Source organism: Palaemon carinicauda, chromosome 2, assembly GCF_036898095.1.
Source record: "Palaemon carinicauda isolate YSFRI2023 chromosome 2, ASM3689809v2, whole genome shotgun sequence".
NCBI classification, from domain to species: Eukaryota; Metazoa; Arthropoda; class Malacostraca; order Decapoda; family Palaemonidae; genus Palaemon; species Palaemon carinicauda.
Window position 1 is genome coordinate 57,338,829 of NC_090726.1, and position 19,562 is coordinate 57,358,390.

The 19,562-nt window shown below is 40.3% G+C and overlaps 1 protein-coding gene across 6 annotated transcripts in view; it reads left to right on the top strand.

Moving 5' to 3' along the window:
• LOC137625137 (arginine/serine-rich coiled-coil protein 2-like) overlaps positions 1 to 14,618 on the top strand; it is a 93,585-nt gene extending 78,967 nt beyond the window's left edge. For all 6 annotated transcript variants that reach the window (XM_068356040.1, XM_068356041.1, XM_068356039.1 and 3 more), the window contains one exon: positions 10,915 to 14,618. In XM_068356040.1, the coding sequence (XP_068212141.1) occupies positions 10,915 to 11,168 (254 nt within the window). In that variant the 3' untranslated portion in view covers positions 11,169 to 14,618. The remainder of the gene's footprint in view (positions 1 to 10,914) is intronic.
• The last annotated feature ends 4,944 nt before the right edge of the window (positions 14,619 to 19,562 follow it).

Here is a 19,562-nt window from a genome sequence, read left to right on the forward strand (position 1 = left end):
CTTAGATCTTTCCAACAATAAAGATCTCCAAGATCTCCTTAAGTCTTTCGAGACCTCTAAGGAACGGCGTTTGGCAACTCCTGGATGGAACTTAGACGTGGTCCTAAGGTTCCTCATGTCAGACAGGTTTGAGCCATTACATTCAGCCTCCCTGAAGGATCTCACCCTCAAGACACTTTTCCTAGTGTGCTTGGCTTCGGCTAAAAGGGTCAGTGAACTTCATGCCTTCAGTAAGAACATCGGCTTTTCTACAGAAAAAGCCACTTGTTCACTTCAACTTGGTTTCCTGGCCAAAAATGAACTGCCTTCTCGTCCTTGGCCTAAATCTTTTGATATTCCTTGCTTATCAGAGATCGTAGGCAACGAACTGGAAAGAGTATTATGTCCTGTTAGAGCTCTTAAGTTCTGTTTAGCTCGTACTAAGTCATTACGAGGTAAATCTGAGGCATTATGGTGCTCAGTTAAGAAACCATCATTGCCTATGTCAAAGAATGCTTTGTCATATTTTATCAGATTTTTAATACGAGAAGCTCATTCTCACTTGAATGAGAAAGACCGATGTTTGCTTAAGGTTAAGACGCACAAAGTCAGAGCTATAGCAACCTCCGTGGCCTTCAAGCAAAATAGATCTCTGCAAAGTATTATGGACGCGACTTTTTGGAGAAGCAAGTCAGTGTTCGCGTCATTTTACTTAAAAGATGTCCAGACTCTTTACGAGGACTGCTACACACTGGGTCCATTCGTTGCAGCGAGTGCAGTAGTGGGTGAGGGTTCTACCACTACATTACCCTAATTCCAATATCCTTTTTAATCTGTCTCTTGAAATGTTTTTAATTTTGTTTTTTTGGGTTGTACGGAAGGCTAAGAAGCCTTTCGCATCCTGGTTGATTTGGCGGGTGGTCAAAGTCATTTCTTGAGAGCGCCCAGATTAGGGGTTTGATGAGGTCCTGTTGTATGGGTTGCAGCCCTTAATACTTCAGCTCCTGGGAGTCTTTCAGCATCCTAAGAGGATCGCTGGGCTTCGTGAGGAAGACAGACTAATAAGGCAGAGTAATCGTCTAAGTCAACTTCCTTACCAGGTACCTTTATATATTTGGGTTTTGTTATGATATAACTGTCAAAAACTCTAAGCATATACGCTGTAAACTTAATTAACTCTGGTCTCTACCCACCACCATGGGTGTGAATCAGCTATTATATATTCACCGGCTAAGTTAAATATTTAAAAATATTTTAATTATAAAATAAATTTTTGAATATACTTACCCGGTGAATATATAAATTAAAGGCCCCCCTTCCTCCCCGATAGAGACCCAGCGGGATGAGAAAAATTGGGTCTGTTTACATGTATATGCGGTATCTGGCCGATAGTTGGCGCTAGTGGGCACACCCGCAACCTTCATAGCGATCGCTCGCGAGTTTTTGTGTGTTTTTCTGTCGAGCCGCCGGAGGCTCAGCTATTATATATTCACCGGGTAAGTATATTCAAAAATTTATTTTATAATTAAAATATCATTTTAAGAGATTACTATTTTCTAATTATGAAAACATTAACGAAGTAGGTTGTAAGTAACATTTAACTAGTAAACTAGCTAATTATCTTTTGAATTAAAAAATAAGTTAAATTTAAAGTAGCTAATTATCTTGGGAAAAAAACTGGGGAATGTACACAGTGGCAATGTTCCCACATGGGAAATGTACCCAGTGGCAATGTTCCCACATGGGCAATATTCCCAGTGGCAATTTACCCTGTGGCAATGGTCCTAGTGTCAAGATAGTCATACAACCAGGCTCTTCACTTTCCGATCATCGACCCCAAGCTTACTGGTGCTCAAGATTGATTGATTGATTTAAGGTTTTCTGGCATTCTGACATCTAAGGTCATGACGCCTGGAGCTCAAGAAGAATTTCACTGTGACGTAGGGCACTACATGCTGGCATGTGGAAACAGCAAAGCATGTTCATCGCCCAATACCTGGAAGACATAACCCACTGGAACCTAGATACTTTTACCTTAGGGCCTGTGGTGTCTGCACAAAACGTTGTCAATAACACATCAGCTCCCTTTTAGGATAAGTATCAGTCAGTTAAGGCCAGATGCTAACCGCGAGTAATTCTAGAATGGATGTGTGAGTGATTGGCCACTTCTATTTCATTCTCCCCTCTCTTGGTGGTCAGGCATCTGAGGAACTCTGAAAGCTGACCTCCTCTAACTACAGGTGGGTACCATCGTCCATTGTGTAACCTATTATGTGTGTTTGTATTTGTTAAGTCCCCGATCTCTTAACAAGGTGGGGTCAGGCAATGTGTGGGTTAAGTTGCAGAGTTTAACTCCATTTTTACGCTTACCTGGCCAAGTCACATTGCTAGAGTCTTTCACCTAGTGTTGATTGTCCAGGCTGTTAACCTGGTTAACAAGGTGTCAAGGTGCTTCTAAACAGCTTGTTCAAAGCAAAAAGTAATTTCAGTCAGTTGGTTTTTGGAGTTTTACCCATCGTGGAGTGAGTCTCTACGTAAAGGGTGTAATGGTTTGTATATAGTGTCGGAACAAAAGGCATTTGAAAATAATTTGTATTTTTTCCTAACTATACAAACCTGGAGCTCTTTACACACACTGGTCCAGCCATCACCTTTCCCTGAAGTCCTGCCATAATTGCAAAATGACGGGTTGTTATTCATGCAGGTGTGAGCTGGTTGGCGGGTATACCTCCCACTCCCCCTCCGTTAACTAGCAGAGAGTAATTACACCTCATAAAAAGCTTAACAGCTAGTTTTCAATATTAAACTTACCCGATAATCATGTAGCTGTCAACTCCGTTGCCCGACAGAATTCTATGGAGGGATACGCCAGCTATCACAATACTAGAAGGGGGTGTATTTACCAGCGCCACCTGTGGCCAGGTACTCAAGTACTTCTTGTTGACACCTCCTCAATTATTCCTCTGTCGTGCTTCCGGCAAGACGTTCTGGGATACGCTTATGTTCTTGGAGTATTTTCACGACTTTGGTGAAGTATTTCTCTTTGATTTCGGCTGTCGCTTTACTGGAAACTTCTATATTAGCTTAGTTAGCTTTTGGAATTAATTTGATTAATTATGGTGACGAGAGAGTATGAACTCTCGTTCACCTTTCAATGGCCGACCCTTCCCTTAGACGGAAGTGTTGGTGTCTAAGAGAGTATAGACTCTCTTTCTTAATTTTGCTTAACAAAAGTTATAGATTTATTTTATATCTCTCCGCCTCTTATAGGCCTCTTCGATTAACTTCCTTTTATTATAAACTCATTAAAATTAATTTTTATATTTGTTTATATTCGACCTTCCTAATAGTAGGCGGTCTTTTACCGAAGTTAATAAACTTTGAGCCCGTCATTTCGGTTTTACCTGTTAACATATTATGCTATTTCCGCCACAGAGTTTGAAAGATTTTCTTTGACAGTCTCGTACTGTTTTCAAAGTTGAACTAACGTTTTGTTTTGTCTCTGCAGTTGTTGACGTTCAGAACGTTCAACTTGCACTCTATCGTTACGATAGAGAAAGAATGTTCACGGTTTCACGTTGCAGTAAGAGTAACCGTGTCTAGCGTTTTGTTCATTCTTTCTTAACTTAATGGTTTTGATCCTAATAAAGGAACTTTTCAGTTTTTTCCTTTAACAATAATATGTTTAAACGATATATATGATTGGGCTCTTCTCTCAGGTTCTAAGTCAAGAGAGAGAGAGAGAGATAGAGACGGAGGGAGAAAGAGGATAAACGTTTCATTCAAGCCTGCCAGGCGTACGAGTAACGTCGTTATCGTTTTTTGCTCTTCTCCCTAGTCTCTTTAGGGGAAGAAACTAAACGTTTCTAGAGTGATCTAGTGTTTAGTCTCTTTCCAACCACTGAATTATCTTTCATTAGATTTTTCTGTTACATTGTAATTCTGTTTTCGCAATTACTAACTTTGAGAAAGGATAGAATTGCGTATTTCAGGTACAAACCACTTAAAGTTTCGAGTTCAGTGAAATAAGTGCAAACAGAAATCAAAGTGATAAGTGATTAGTGCGTGAGGGTACTTTTGTGCGCGCCAGTCGTCCTCCCAGTCCGGGACCTCTTGCAAGCTCCCAAGCCCAGGGGAGAAGCAATGTCGAAGGGCATAAGGGTTCAGCAGGCCTTGATCGGCGCACAGAAGTATTCTCGGTGGTTGTGGGCGTGTCTTACCGAGACCGTCACTCCCACCCGCAGACGATTGAGCCCTTATTTTGCTCGTCTGCAGAAGAGATTAGGGGAGAAAATAAAGGCAGAGTAACGCTGGTCTCAGGTCTCAAGACCTCTTAAACGTTAAGTCCAGACCTATGCCAGACGTACGAAGTTAAAGTTCACAACCCGAATGCAGTCATTGGGTTAGCTCTGACTCTCCTCAGTCATCAGTTGATTACACTCCGCCTAAGAGGAGTAAGGTTCTGCCACAACAGATCTCTGCTGTTAAGGCTTTACCTCAGCAGAACTTAGTGTCTGCCGACCCCAAGTTAACTCTACTGCAGTCCATACAGTCACAACTTTCGGTCTTGATGCGTGAGTGTCGGGCTGAGAGTGTTGCGCCTCCGCCTCCGCCTACACTCCCCCCCCCGCCTATGATCGCTCCGCCTGATCACAGTACCACCTGCCAGGCGTACGATGTTGTGAACTCTACTACAGTCCATGCAAGCACAGCTTTCGGACTTGATGCGTGAGTGTCGGGCTGAGAGTGTTGCTCCTCCGCCTCCGCCTACACTCCCTCCACCTACACTCGCTCCGCCTGATGGCAGTACCATCTGCCAGGCGTACGATGTTGTGGACTCTACTACAGTCCATGCAAGCACAGCTTTCGGACTTGATGCGTGAGTGTCGGGCTGAGAGTGTTGCTCCTCCGCCTCCGCCTACACTCCCTCCACCTACACTCGCTCCGCCTGATCGCAGTACCACCTGCCAGCAGTTCCACCTGCCAGGCGTACGATGTTGAGCCACGTGCTGAGTTTGCTGTTCCCTGTGGTGTTCAGCCTCCGCCTTCCTTAAGGCAACCTTTACATTGGGATCAGGAGGATTATACCTCTCTTCCTCCGCCTCCACTTGCTGCTCCACCAGTGATGCAACACTCGGTTGAGGTACAACAACCTCTCCCGTCCATGAGTCAGTCTCCTCAGCTCTCGCTGCAGCGAGCTCAACCCTCCACAAGGCAAGCACCACAACACCTTAGCCTTGCGCCTCAGGAGCCTCAGCTTGCGAGACATTTACCTTGTTCTGCGCAGCCTCTTCCTCATCGCGCTCCGCTCACACCACAGGAACTGGAACTTGCTACTCCGCTTCCGCCAACCGCTCAGCAAGCGCAACCCTTGGGTTCAACCACTCATGCTAGGAGTCAGCCTCCTCCACCCATGCGCCTTCCTTCTGCTTGTCTTTTATTCAGCCTTTGCAGACTGAGCCTCAGGTGTTCCCTCATCGGAGTCTTGAAGAGGAAACCACAACTATTGTTGTTCCAGCTCGTTCTGACTCTGCTGTTCAGCATACCTTTCCTCCATTTTCATACCATGGTTTAAACCCCATGCAAGCATGCATAAAGCACTCTAGCACTGGTCATGGAATTTCTGAGAAATGTTAAACGCCATGCACACGCTCTGCTTTCCTTTCAGCAGGCTCTGCTTACAGCAGGCTCTGCTTACTACATGCTCAGCATACAGCATGCTCTGCATTCAGCATGCTCTGCATACAACATGCTCTGCATACAGCATGCTCTGCATTCAGCATGCTCTGCATACAACATGCTCTACATACAGCATGCTCTGCATACAGCATACTCTGCATACATCATGCTCTGCATACCTTACCGCATGCTTCTCAACACATCTTGGGTTGTTGCCAACTCACTAGACTGTCAAGCAGTTTCATAACGTTGCCTTCTAGTCTGCTGCTTTTGCACCAGTGAACCCTCACTCAGAGAACTTAGCTTTTCTAGGATAAGGTCCCTGTAGATGAGAAAGTTCTTTTCTCCCTCCTTCTGATATTCCCTTGAGGACTCTGTCATTTGGAGGGAGCCTGTAGCTGCATAACCTCTTATGGACTTTTATTTAAGCATAACATGCTTACAGGGAAGGTAATGGTTCCACTTCAGCCGCTAATCCCGTCTGTTACCACACCTGCTCCCATAGACCTTGAGCTGTGTTGCATGACATGCAGTCCAAGCTTAGTCCTTGTTAGAGGATTTTTTGTTTACGGAGTCAATGTGTCACGGGGAAGACGTTCAACAACCAACAGAAGGGACTTGTTGTGACGCAGTGCGGCAACCTCAGCAACCCGTTAAGGAGTTGTCTGTACGACCCAGACAGTCTAGACAGATTCGGGTTGTCACTGTACTTCCTCGCTTGCCCATGATTGACAGTTTACAGACTGTGCAGCAGTATCATGATCTTGTGTCCGGCTCCGTCAGACGACTGGCTTTTAAGAGCTCCCACAAGTCGTCGCTGTCTGGAGATTTTCAAATGGACTATGGATCTGACCAAGGAACTGGGCCTCCTGGTCAATTTTGAGGAGTCTCAGCTCGTTCCATCCCAGACCATTGTCTCCTTGGGTATGGATCTTCAGAGTCGAGCTTTTCGGACTTGTCCGTCGGCCCCAAGGATCTTCCAAGCCCTAGAATGCATCCAGAGCATGCTGAGAAGGAACCGATGCTTAGTCAGGCAGTGGATGAGTCTAACAGGGACACTTTCATCGCTGGCCCTGTTCATCGAGTTAGGGAGACTCCACCTCCGCCCCCTTCAGTATCATCTAGCTGCTCACTGGATAAAGGACATGACGCTAGAGACGGGCTCAGTTCCTATTTCCGAAGAGATGAGGTCTTCTCTAACGTGGTGGAAGAACAGCATTCTTCTCAAGGAAGGTCTACCATTGGCTGTTCAGACCCCCGACCACCGTCTCTTCTCGGACGCATCGGACACGGGCTGGGGTGCGACACTGGACGGACAGGAATGCTCGGGAACATGGAATCAGGAGCAAAGGACACTTCACATCTATTGCAAGGAGTTGTTGGCAGTTCATCTGGCCTTGATAAACTTCAAGTCCCTCCAGCTTAACAAGGTGGTGGAGGTGAACTCCGACTACACCACAGCCTTGGCTTACATCTCCAAGCAGGGAGGGACTCATTCGAGGAAGTTGTTCGAGATCGCAAGGGACCTCCTCATTTGGTCAAAAGATCGAAAGCTCACGCTGGTAACGAGGCTCATTCAGGGCGATATGAATGTCATGGCAGATCGCCTCAGCCGGAAGGGTCAGGTCTTCCCCACAGAGTGGACCCTTCACAAGAATGTTTGCAGCAGACTTTGGGCCCTGTGGGGTCAGCCAACCATAGATCTATTCGCTACCTCGATGACCAAGAGGCTCCTCTTGTATTGTTCTCCGATTCCAGACCCAGCAGCAGTTCGCGTGGATGCCTTTCTGCTGGATTGGTCCCATCTCGACCTGTATGCATTCCCGCCGTTCAAGATTGTCAACAGGGTACTTCAGAAGTTCGCCTCTCACAAAGGGACACGGCTGACGTTGGTTGCTCCCCTCTGGCCCGCGAGAGAATGGTTCACCGAGGTACTGCAATGGCTGGTCGACGTTCCCAGGACTCTTCCTCCTAGAGTGGACCTTCTGCGTCAACCTCACGTAAAGAAGGTACACCCAAACCTCCACGCTCTTCGTCTGACTGCCTTCAGACTATCGAAAGACTCTCAAGAGCTAGAGGCTTTTCGAAGGAGGCAGCCAGAGCGATTGCCAGAGCAAGGACGACATCCACTCTCAGAGTCTATCAGTCTTAATGGGAAGTCTTCCGAAGCTGGTGCAAGGCCAATGCAGTTTCCTCAACCAGTACCACTGTAACCCAGATTGCTGACTTCCTGTTACATCTAAGGAACGTAAGATCCCTATCAGCTCCTATGATCAAGGGTTACAGAAGTATGTTGGCAGCGGTTTTCCGCCACAGAGGCTTGGATCTTTCCTCCAACAAAGATCTACAGGACCTCCTTAGGTCATTTGAGACCTCAAAGGAACGTCGGTTGTCCACTCCAGGCTGGAATCTAGACGTGGTCCTAAGGTTCCTAATGTCATCAGGATTTGAACCGCTCCAATCAGCCTCTTTTAAGGACCTCACATTAAAAACTCTTTTCCTCGTGTGCTTAGCAACAGGTAAAAGAGTAAGTGAGATCCACGCCTTCAGCAGGAACATAGGTTTCACATCTGAAACGGCTACATGTTCCTTGCAGCTCGGTTTTTTGGCTAAAAACGAGCTTCCTTCCCGTCCTTGGCCTAAGTCGTTCGAGATCCCAAGCCTGTCCAACATGGTGGGGAACGAACTGGAGAGAGTACTTTGCCCAGTTAGAGCTCTTAAGTACTATCTAAGAAGGTCAAAACCATTACGAGGACAATCAGAAGCCTTATGGTGTGCTATCAAGAAGCCTTCTCTATCAATGTCTAAGAACTCAGTTTCTTACTACATCAGGCTTCTGATTAGAGAAGCAAATTCTCATCTGAAGGAAGAAGACCTTGCTTTGCTGAAGGTAAGGACACATGAAGTGAGAGCTGTGGCTACTTCAGTGGACTTCAAACAGAACCGTTCTCTGCAGAGTGTTATGGATGCAACCTATTGGAGAAGCAAGTCAGTGTTCGCATCATTCTATCTCAAAGATGTCCAGTCTCTTTACGAGTACTGCTACACCCTGGGTCCATTCGTAGCAACGAATGCAGTAGTAGGCGAGGGCTCAGCCACTACATTCCCATAATCCCATAACTTTTTAACCTTTCTCTTGAATACTTTTTATGGGTTGTACGGTCGGCTAAGAAGCCTTCCACATCCTTGTTGATTTGGCGGGTGGTCAATTCTTTCTTGAGAAGCGCCAAGGTTAAAGGTTGTGATGAGGTCCTTTAGTATGGGTTGCAGCCCTGTATACTTTAGCACCTTTGAGTTGATTCAGCCTCCCAAGAGGAACGCTGCGCTCAGTAAGGAAGACGATCTTATTAAAGGCAGAGTAACGGTTCAAGTCGACTTCCTTACCAGGTACTTATTATTTCATTGTTATTGTGGATAACTGATTATATGAAATACGGGATACTTAGCTATCCTTTAGTCTTGTACACTGGTTTTTCACCCACCCCCCTGGGTGTGAATCAGCTACATGATTATCGGGTAAGTTTAATATTGAAAAATGTTATTTTTATTAATAAAATAAATTTTTGAATATACTTACCCGATAATCATGATTTAATCGACCCTCCCTTCCTCCCCATAGAGAACCAGTGGACCGAGGAATAATTGAGGAGGTGTCAACAAGAAGTACTTGAGTACCTGGCCACAGGTGGCGCTGGTAAATACACCCCCTTCTAGTATTGTGATAGCTGGCGTATCCCTCCATAGAATTCTGTCGGGCAACGGAGTTGACAGCTACATGATTATCGGGTAAGTATATTCAAAAATTTATTTTATTAATAAAAATAACATTTTCAGCTATTGCCTAAATATATCTCCACTGTAAAGAGCTCTTGGTTTTGTTTAGTTACGAAAAATACAAATTATTTCCAAATTCATCATTTTATGCAGTAAATTTGTGTACTGGGAAAGAATTGAAGTTTTATGTAGTAAGTTAGTGTACTTTATACAAAATTTATATTAAATGAAATTTACTTAGATGGAATATAGTGGTAAGTATTGAATAAAAGTGAATAGGTATGATAAGGTAAACGAAAGGGAATACAATTTCTACTAAATAATGAAGGGTTTAAGGAATGAACTAGACTGAAATAAATTGTAAAAATGCATTAATAACAAATAAAAAGGGAAAGAAAAGAGGGAATAATAGGAAAACTTTTTAGCCTTTAGTGTTAAAAAAATGAATACAGATGTAGTTGGAAATACTGATAAAAAAAGAATAACTGTGTTAGTAATGTATGGTACTGGTGGTTGTGATAAATCAATTCTCATAAGCTACAACTTCCTTGAAAAGTATTTTTCATTGTAGTTCCTAAAATTGATGTTCTCTGAGCTCATCTGAGCTGAAGCTGAAAAGAGCTTTTCCAATGGAAGTTGTTCGTACATCTGTTTGTACTATGTGAATTTAATCTTTCTTCATATTTTCAACTGTTTGCCTCAAACGACTGGGTCCATTTTAACCAAATAGGTTTGCAAAGCATCTGAAGAAAGGTAATTGAAGTTTACTCAGGAAGGGGCCATATACCCCAGTAATGGAAGGTAATTATGAAATTTTAAAATTAATTTTGTGTTATGTAAAAAATAAGGGTTAGAATTGCTTGGTCAGAAGTGACCAGAATCATGTGAAAGTTTCATTTTACTGTGGATATGTAGGGGAAATCATTAAAAATTGTCTCAGAACTAACAGTGATAGTTCTTTTAGCAAAGAGGGAAGTGTGCTCAAACTATGGTCTCAAGGTCAGGGTTGATCCACAATACCTGTGCAAGGTTTTATGTAGAAATGTGTGGAAAAAGTCTTAATCGTATATTTGTAAGCACGGCAAGGTAGTCCAGGTGACCAGTGTGATCAAAGTGCTTGTCATTTTGTATTAGAAATTAAAGTACTGTACGATAGTTGATAGTCCAGGCCTAGTCATATTTTGCTAATTTCCACAGAAGTACAATAAGCTATAATCTTATTTTACAAGATAATTGTACACACATAAAGGAAATTTAGAATATAAAATGTATTGCATAGTGTCCTTTAATTGCTTTAGGCTGTAAATAAATATTTAACATGTTACTTAGGGAAGAAGCTTGTTCTCTTCGTGTGTTAACCATTTGGGATAATTTTGTGATAAAAATGTCAGCTAAACTAGTAATTATTCAATATCTTTACACATTTCGTAGTTACTGTACTCTAATACTATTGTAGAATTGACCAAATAATTTCCTTAACAGAAAGTGCAAGTGTAGGTGGCAGTGGAATTGGAAGTGTTGGTGTTGGGAGAGGGAGAGGCCTTGGAGGAATACAAAATGCAAGTGGTCCTGCAGCAACCTCTTCCAACAGTTCAAACAAAGGTGTGGATTTGCTTCAAAAGCAAGAAACTATGTTCACGTCCATGGAACGGCAGTATGAAATGGCCAGGTTGGCTACACATACTCACAAGGGCTTTGGGTTAGGTTTTACAAGTCAGTCATTCATGCCTAAATAGTAACTCATGCATAGGTTGTGTTTACACTAAAGTCATGGTTGATCACTAATGGAACACTTGACATGACATATGCAGCCAGGGAAAGTGTTGAGTTGGAGTAGGTTTATTTTTGTTTTTAGAAATGCTTCTTGCAGTATTTTTCTCATCGGAATTGAGTAATACACAATTCATGCATTGTATGTTTAGTGGAAGTACTGTACATAATGTGGATTTCACTCTATTACCAGTTTACAGAAATTGTTTTGTTTCAAGGTAACTCAAGGTTGCACTTATGATTTTCATGTACATGTTTGAATAATTAGGGGTTAAATTTAGTCATTTGTAAATTGTTAGAATTCTTCCAACAGTGTCTTTAGTGGAGCAGTGCAACATGTGGGTGAATTTGATGTTGAAGAGTAATTTGACTGGTTTTACATGTGAGAAAATGGGGTTAATTAGCCCTTAACTTGTCACCTTTGCATGTATAGCAATTGCATTTACAAAGGAAGGCAAGTCAGTCTTTTACAATTTTCCACAGGGAGTTGAAGATTCTGAAGTAACACTATAGATTTGGTTGTGTGCAATTATATCTCCCTTTGTGATACTTTTCTTTGAATCTATGGCTATGATAGAACACAGGGCCTTTTCTTTTGAACAAGCCTAACAAGGAAAAAGGTTGCGTAGGATCTCAATGTGTATTTTAAAAGAAAAGTAAAAAAAAATTGTTAGCATTTTGCATCCTGGTTAAGTGTTCTCATTTCAGATAGATTTATTTATTTATATATTCCGAGTATAACAGTTGATCTTGAATTCTATGTAAAGAAGGTTATTTTACCCATTGTTGGATTTTTGTTTACTCAACTGTCTCAATGTTGTGAAGTGGTAAGTATTAAAAGGATAGTCAGTCACGAAGTGTGGAAATATTTTATATGAAAATTCTGGGAACAGGGTTTTTATACTAAGAGAAATATCTTGATTGTTGGTAAGGGAGGTTAAATTTTATCAATATTCTTTGGTAGTTTGAAAAAAACATGGCCCTTGTTTCAGAAATACAAGCAAAAATTAGCTAACCTTCATATACTGTAATTCTTTTTCTTACATTCCACCAATTTAGACTGCTTTAAGATAAAATCATTTGAAGTTTTTGGCTATGATTATGCACAATTAGCCTTTGAATATATTAATTTTGAGGATATATGTAAATCTTTGGAGGATGGAAGTAACACTGGAATTGACCCTGAGGATCATTCATGTCCTCTTATGTTCTTCAAGGCCTACTTTGCTGCAGCTTGGCTAGTAATGATATCCAAAATTATATATACAGTAGTTTCTTCTTTGATATTTTAAATGAATTATAAAATCACAGTATACAATAAGATGCAGGACACCAAAATAAAATAATAAAATTGAATTTCATGGGGGAGATAAAACAGCTCAGTAGGTGGAAAATAGAATAAAACAATAATTGAACTCCTTTTTATAATATATCATGTATTACAAAGGGATTAGAAATGTTATGAAGTATTTGTAACAAACAGTTAGTTTAGAACCTTTAAAGAGCTTGGCTTCACTACATCACACAGTAACTGCAACTGTGTCAGTTTCTTTCAAACATAGGGAACATGAGATAAAAGATAAACTTGTCATTATGATGTATATTTTAATTAGCAAAGGATGCATTTAAATGTCTCCGTCATATTGTCTGTTTATTTGGTTATTGACTGATATCAGAAAACTATTGAGTAAATTGATATTTTAAAAACAGTTTATCTTATTTTTTTGTAAAAATACAAGTAAAGGTAATATTTACTTGGTAGCCAAGTGAAAGATTAATTTGGGAGCAGTTTATTGACCAAAAAAATGGTGGTTATCTGTAAAACTAATATCATTGGAGTGTGGTATTTTTATTTCTCGTTGGTTTTTCGTGATGCAGATATAATGCTAGGATGATTAAAGCTTTTCTTGGCAAAACAAACTCTAAGCTTCTCTGGGGACCCTTCATTTTAGTAAATCCCCAAGTGACAGACCATTAGTAAGAGTAAATTAGTTGAAAATAAATTTTAACACTGAACTGACTAATCAAACTAGTGTGATTTGGTGGGAACATCAGCAAGTTACGTAATGCTGGATATATTTTCACTTCTTGAAATGGTTGGTTTGGAGGTTCAGTAGATTAAATTAGTGTGAAAATACCATTATAATTTGAAGTTTCATTTTTATTGCTTTGCTTTTTACTTTGGTTATATCCTGTCTCACAATGTAATGATTATTTTACTAATTTATATAGGTAATTTTTGAGTTTTGTAATAATTCTATTTACAAATGGTAGCAATAAAATTGTCCCTGTGTTTTTGCAAATTACTTATTTGATTTTGTGAATTTCGGCATTGTTTTAACAGTAATGTAAATGGTAGATGCTCTTGTGCTTTTCATATTTTATGGATGAAATTTTCATATTTCTGTTTTGCCCCAAGTTCCTTTGCTCCCATTTTTTTGTATATCAAAGAATAAAAGATTTACAGTATATGAGATTAGGTTTTTTGCTTTAGGGCTTCATTTGCTCCTACAATTTTAGTATTATCTAGAATGATAAGGTTTACAGTATATGAGATTAGTTGTTTTTTTTCTTTTGTTCAATTGGTGTTGATATATCTAGAGACTATGATCTTTTTCTTCAGTACAAGATAATTTAATGTATCTGGGACTTTTACAACAAGGTTGTACACACCATATGGCAACTGTTTAGGTTGAACTTTGGTAAAGTGAAAAAAACGTATAGATGGTAAAGTGAAAAAAACGTATAGAAGTTTTAACATTTGTTTCCATACGAAAAATAGAAAGATAGTGTCTGGAAATTGGCTGCTTATGAATTGGAGGGAACATTTGCTGTAGAGAAGGAAGTGAATTTTAGAAGTTTTACTTTGACATGTAAGAGTATCTGCAATTTTTTTATTTGTTGAACTTGAACTGCAGGGCATTATAGTAATATAACAGAGGACTCAAGTTAAAAAAAAAATAAAAAATTATAGATTTGCATTATTCAATCATACACTACAGCAACTATATGGTCACGTGTGTGATTGTATATACTTGCGTACATCTCACACTCCCGTTTTATTTTACTGACAAAATGTGCATTCATGGCCAGGAAAAGCTCTTGATATTTATCAAGGCTTTACAGTACTCTTAAAGATGAATTTTTATGAGGAAAGGTAAAGGTGGATGTTTAATAAAGTCTGACTCCTCCCATGTCAGAAAACTGTCTTTGCAGGTCTTTAAGGCAGAACATGTGTACTACTATAATGGACAGTGTGACCCTCTAGTCATAACATCTTTTATTGAAATATGAAGGATTATAGGTCTACAGAAATTATGCTGAGCATGATTTTACTCTTGTAACTATGATTTAGACCTGTTCTTGAAGTCCCTGACAACAGTGTTCTGTAATAAATGTTTTTGTAATTAAACTTATTTGCTTCTATATTTTTCCTTAATAGTAAAGTGCTGAAGTGTACATTTATATGTACGTATAAGATTTGTGTCTACTCCAGTGATTATCCTGATAAGTTTCCATTGTATACCATTTAGATTTTAACATTTGTAGTAGTCTTAAATAAAACCCACAATGTATGAAAAATTAAGTTTATTTAGCTTTCGAAGGGACCATCTCCCTTTCTCTTCAGAAAACATTTGTTTTCTGAAGAGGAAGGGAGATGGTCCCTTCGAAAGCTAAATAAACTTCATTTTAAATACATTGTGTTATTTTATTTAACATAAATACACGGAAAATTGTGTATTTTAATGTGTGTAGTAGTCTTGTTTTAGAGAATTTTCCTGTTTTTCTTTTTTTTAGGAAATTAATCTTTCAGGATCGAATCCTGCATTAACAAATTTCCACATAAAGTAGCCTATTTCTTTAGTCACAAATTGGCTTCATGTCCCAAAGAAGAGTAGCCATTTACACTAAGTTCAAGCCAACTAGCCCTATTCAATGCTGATGTACAACAGGAAAAAAATCCCTGATGCACTACCGTATAAAGTAAAATGAGAAAGTTGGATGGAAGGAAGCAGAGACTGTCATGTAGTGTAGTGAAAACCTGAAAAGTGGGTGCAGGATGGAAGGAAGGAAGCAGAGACTGTGGTATAGTGCTGTGAAAAACTAAAAACGGTGCAGCTAAAGCCCAAAGGGTCTTACTCTATCAGACCCTTCAGTAATGCCTGTAAAGTGAGGTGCACTGTCAAGACTACCCTCCTGCAAGGAGAAGAATTCTCAGTGCTGGAGCTCAACTTTTAAGAAAACAACATGAATCAATTTGTATTTTCTCAAATTATACAAACCTGAGACATTTAATGGGAGTATGACTGTGATGGATAATGTGGGAGGGTGGGCTGTGGCACCCTAGCAGTACCAGCTGAACTCGGTTGAGTCCCTTGTTAGGCTGGGAGGAACGTAGAGAGTAGAGGTCCCCCTTTTTTTTTTTTTTTTTTTTTTCATTTGTTGATGTCGGCTACCCCCCAAAATTGGGGGAAGTGCCTTGGTATATGTATGTATGTATGTATGACTTCAGCAAAGTTGGAAACCTGTTGTGAAGCTTTTATCAAGGTAAACAGCTGGCTGTCTAGTGACAGCACATCCACCCAACAGTTAAGGGGACCGTCTGCCATGGTGTTTTGACATAACTTTCAGAAATTGAAAATCTTTTTATTGTTTCTATGTATGTAGAAACATGTCATACATGCTCTCCAGAAGTTTCAGTCAATTATTTTTAAAAATAATGAAGATACAGCGGTCTTTAAATAATGACGTCATCTTTACTGCATTGTCTGCATGACAGCTTGACAGAATCGTCTGCGTGTTTTTCACTTATATTCAAAACCTCGTAAGTCTGGCAAAGATGGAAGGCATTGGTAGAGGGTAGGCAAACGCAACTACGATCTACGAGAAGAACAGCTGGAGTTTCCAATGACATATAGAAGTTACATTGCGTGAGTGTTTGTTTACTTGCAGTTCATATATACATTGTGTTTTCACAATGTCCTCGTGATCTTTATAGCAAGGCCAATGTTACCTAAAGTCAAAGAAAGAACAAAAGTAAGAAGACAAACAAAAAAGAAAAAAAAAATGTGAGGGAAACATGAAAAATAGTACAAAGCTGGAACATACTAACTAAAACTCTGGCAACAATGAGAGGCCGTTGGCAACTCATGACACCCTTACACCAAGTGTATTAGTAAACATAGTGTTTAAATACCTCATTTAGGAATAAACAATATAAGTACAAAGTAAGGTCATCATAATAATGTTATCTAGATATTTTTAAGAAAAACAAAAATTTTGTAGCAAATATTTGGGAGATCATAACTCAAAAACATACTTATTCTCACTTAGGTAAATTTTTCTCACATTTATTGTTTGATTTGTGAGAGATAGATAGATATTGAAAAGGGGAATAAAAATCCCACAATTTCGTGTACCAGAATTTTTATTTTCCTTTATCTCGCTTTTTTCATGATTATTCTACGTCTAGACGAAGAAAATTAAGAAAAAATTCATTTAAAAAAAGAAAAAGGAAAATAGGAAATCTGTCTTACAGAATTATTTGATGTTTCAGAAGTTTTAATGGTATGATTTTCAATACAATTTTTGTCATACTAGTTGAGAAAAATGTACCTAAATTTTTTTTTTTAAATCAGGAATTTTGCTAATAAAAAAGTTTTTGATCAAATGACTTGAAATTTTTATATGATGAAGGTATTATATATGTCTAAAACTTATATAGAGATTGTGTATTTTGAATCATTAAAAAAAGAAATGGCTGGCGGACAGTCCCCTTAATGCTAACCTTCAATTTGACATTTGAGGTGGGTAGCTTAACTTGAAAGTCTCACATTTGTATAATTAGGGAAAATGAAAATAGAGTTAAAAATTTGTGATTTGTTCCTACACAATACAAACCAACTTTTAATAGGAGGCTTATCCTGAGTAGGTTTGAAAGTCCCTACATAACCAATCTGGCTAGTTTTCTGACTCGGGAAATGTCGGTGTACCTAGGTTTTTTCATCCTCCTAACTACCTGAGCATCATATCAGATTGTGTCCAAATGTAGTGTCATTTATAAGATGGATGGGAATCCATATTTTCTCCATCCTTCCCCTTGTAATGAAGGATGAGGAAAAATACTTCAATACAGTATAAACCAATGTAAAGATAAGGTGCTCTATTGAGTAGCTTACCTGCACTGCTCGTCCAATCTAGCTCTATGGCGTGATTGCTAAGCACCCCAAGAGAGGGGAAGAAGAAAGGAAAAATTATCAGACTTTCTTACCTTACACTCTTGGACTTGTGCTACGACCAAGGACTTGTGGATATACTCATGCAGGTAGTGGGAGGTGAAGGTTATCTGGTGTTCCCAGGCTCCTTCCTTCAGCACTGTGTGCCACTACCAGATTCTTCCTGAAGGTGAGGATGGAGCCAAATCCTCTAACTTCGTAGACTCGCGCTCATGAAAGACCGCTCGCGATCCCATCCAAGGAAAGGTATGTGCATCTGAAGGTTTCATGAAGCCAGGAGATAATATTCTTGGAAATCAGTCTCTTCACTCTACTAATGCTAAAGAATAAACTCTTGTGATCTTGTTAGAATCGCTGGGTTCCCTTTAGGTAGTGTCTTAGTGCCCTCACAGCACACGGAAGTAGGTCATCCCGATTGCTAGTCACATCTTGAAAAAGCATTTGAACCCCAGGTCATGGGTTGCTGGGTTTTGTGTCTAAGCCATGAACTCTGGCACGAAAGGTATCAAAACCTTCCTCATCATTGGAAGGAATAATTTCATACAAAATTCCATGATATTCGCGTACCCTTTACATTGAGGCGAGTGCCAGCGAAAACAACAACTTGAGTGTAAAACGCCTGTCTAATGTCCTTAACAAATTATATACCAAGCATTTAAGAGAGACAAGAACCCTAGTGACGTCCCAGTATAGGGGTTTTGAGTTCTCTAGGAGGACAAGACTTCAAAGCTCCTTATCAGCATGGACTGTTGCCAAGAGGAGGAAAGATTCAAGCCTTTCAGTCTGAAGACTTGGCTCAAGGCTGAGTGGTAACCTTTTACTTTAGAGACTGAGAGGAGTTTCTCTTAGTGAAGGTAGACGAAGAAATCAGTGATTACTGTAGTTGCAGAGAGGCTCTGATTGGAGAAGTACCCAGTTTATGACACCAATCGCAGAAGATGGCCCATTTTTCCTGGGAAACAATTGCAGTAGATTTACGGAAGTATCCAGATATCTGTGCAGTGCCTCGTGAAAAGCCTTTCACTTGAAGGAGATCCTGGAGTCTTCATGCATTAAGTAACAAGGTCACTGAGTTGTGGAACCCCTACATGTGAGATTGGCAGATAGAATTGGGCCATTGGGGTAGTTGCACAGGTACTTCAACCAGGAACATTAGTAAGTCCGGAAATTGTGGCCAATTGGGAGTCATGAGGGTTACCCTGATGTTCAAAGTCATCAATATCTTTTGAGTATTCGTTCTATCAAGCAAAAATTGTAAGCATCCAGGCTCTCCCATAGATGTTGGAATGTGTCTTCCAGAACAGCTAACAGATCTGGGACTGATAAATAAAACACTGGCAGCTTCTTGTTCAGGCAAATTGCAAACAAGGCTCTCATTGGGGAACCCCAACTGACATGACAACTTTCTGCCACGCATAGAAGTAGGGGCCCTTCTGTTCCAACTACCTGCCCCTGATGGCTGAGAGTCTACTACTACATTTCTGTTTAACAGCTCTACTACGTTGTTGAACGCCCATGTTTGTGCCTGCTCTGCTAAGTCACAAAGGGATTGAGACATTGTCCCTACTTGCTTGTTGATATAAGCCACTACAGTAGTGTTGCCAAGCATCAATGCTACTGAGTGCCCTATCAAACTCTGTTGCAAATATTTCAGAAGTAGAAGAGCAGCTCATATTTTCAGTTGGTTAATATGCAGGCTCCTTTCTTTTTCGAACCACAGTCCTGAGGCGGTCTTGTTCCTCAATTGTGTGTCCCTCTTCTCCTTTTGACAGCTGCATCTCTGGGGGTGTAGAGTCAAGAGAAACTCCCCTGGTGAGGTTTTCATCGTCAAGCCACCACTTGAGATCCTCCACCTCCTGTTCCACCGAAACCTAAAGTTGAGGACCGGAGGCTGCTGACCAGTGTCGCTTCAGACACAACTGAAGCTATCTCTGGTGGAGATGCCTGTGAGGAGTAAGTTTCTACAATAAAGAAAGGTGTACAAGGAGACATTGCTACTGCCTCAAAGGTTATTTTTGAGCAATCAGAAACGGTTGCTCTACCTCTCTCAGTCTGTTGTACAATTGTCTGATGGAAAGAGACTCTGCTGCTGTATCTATCCTAACATTCTCAGATACAATATCT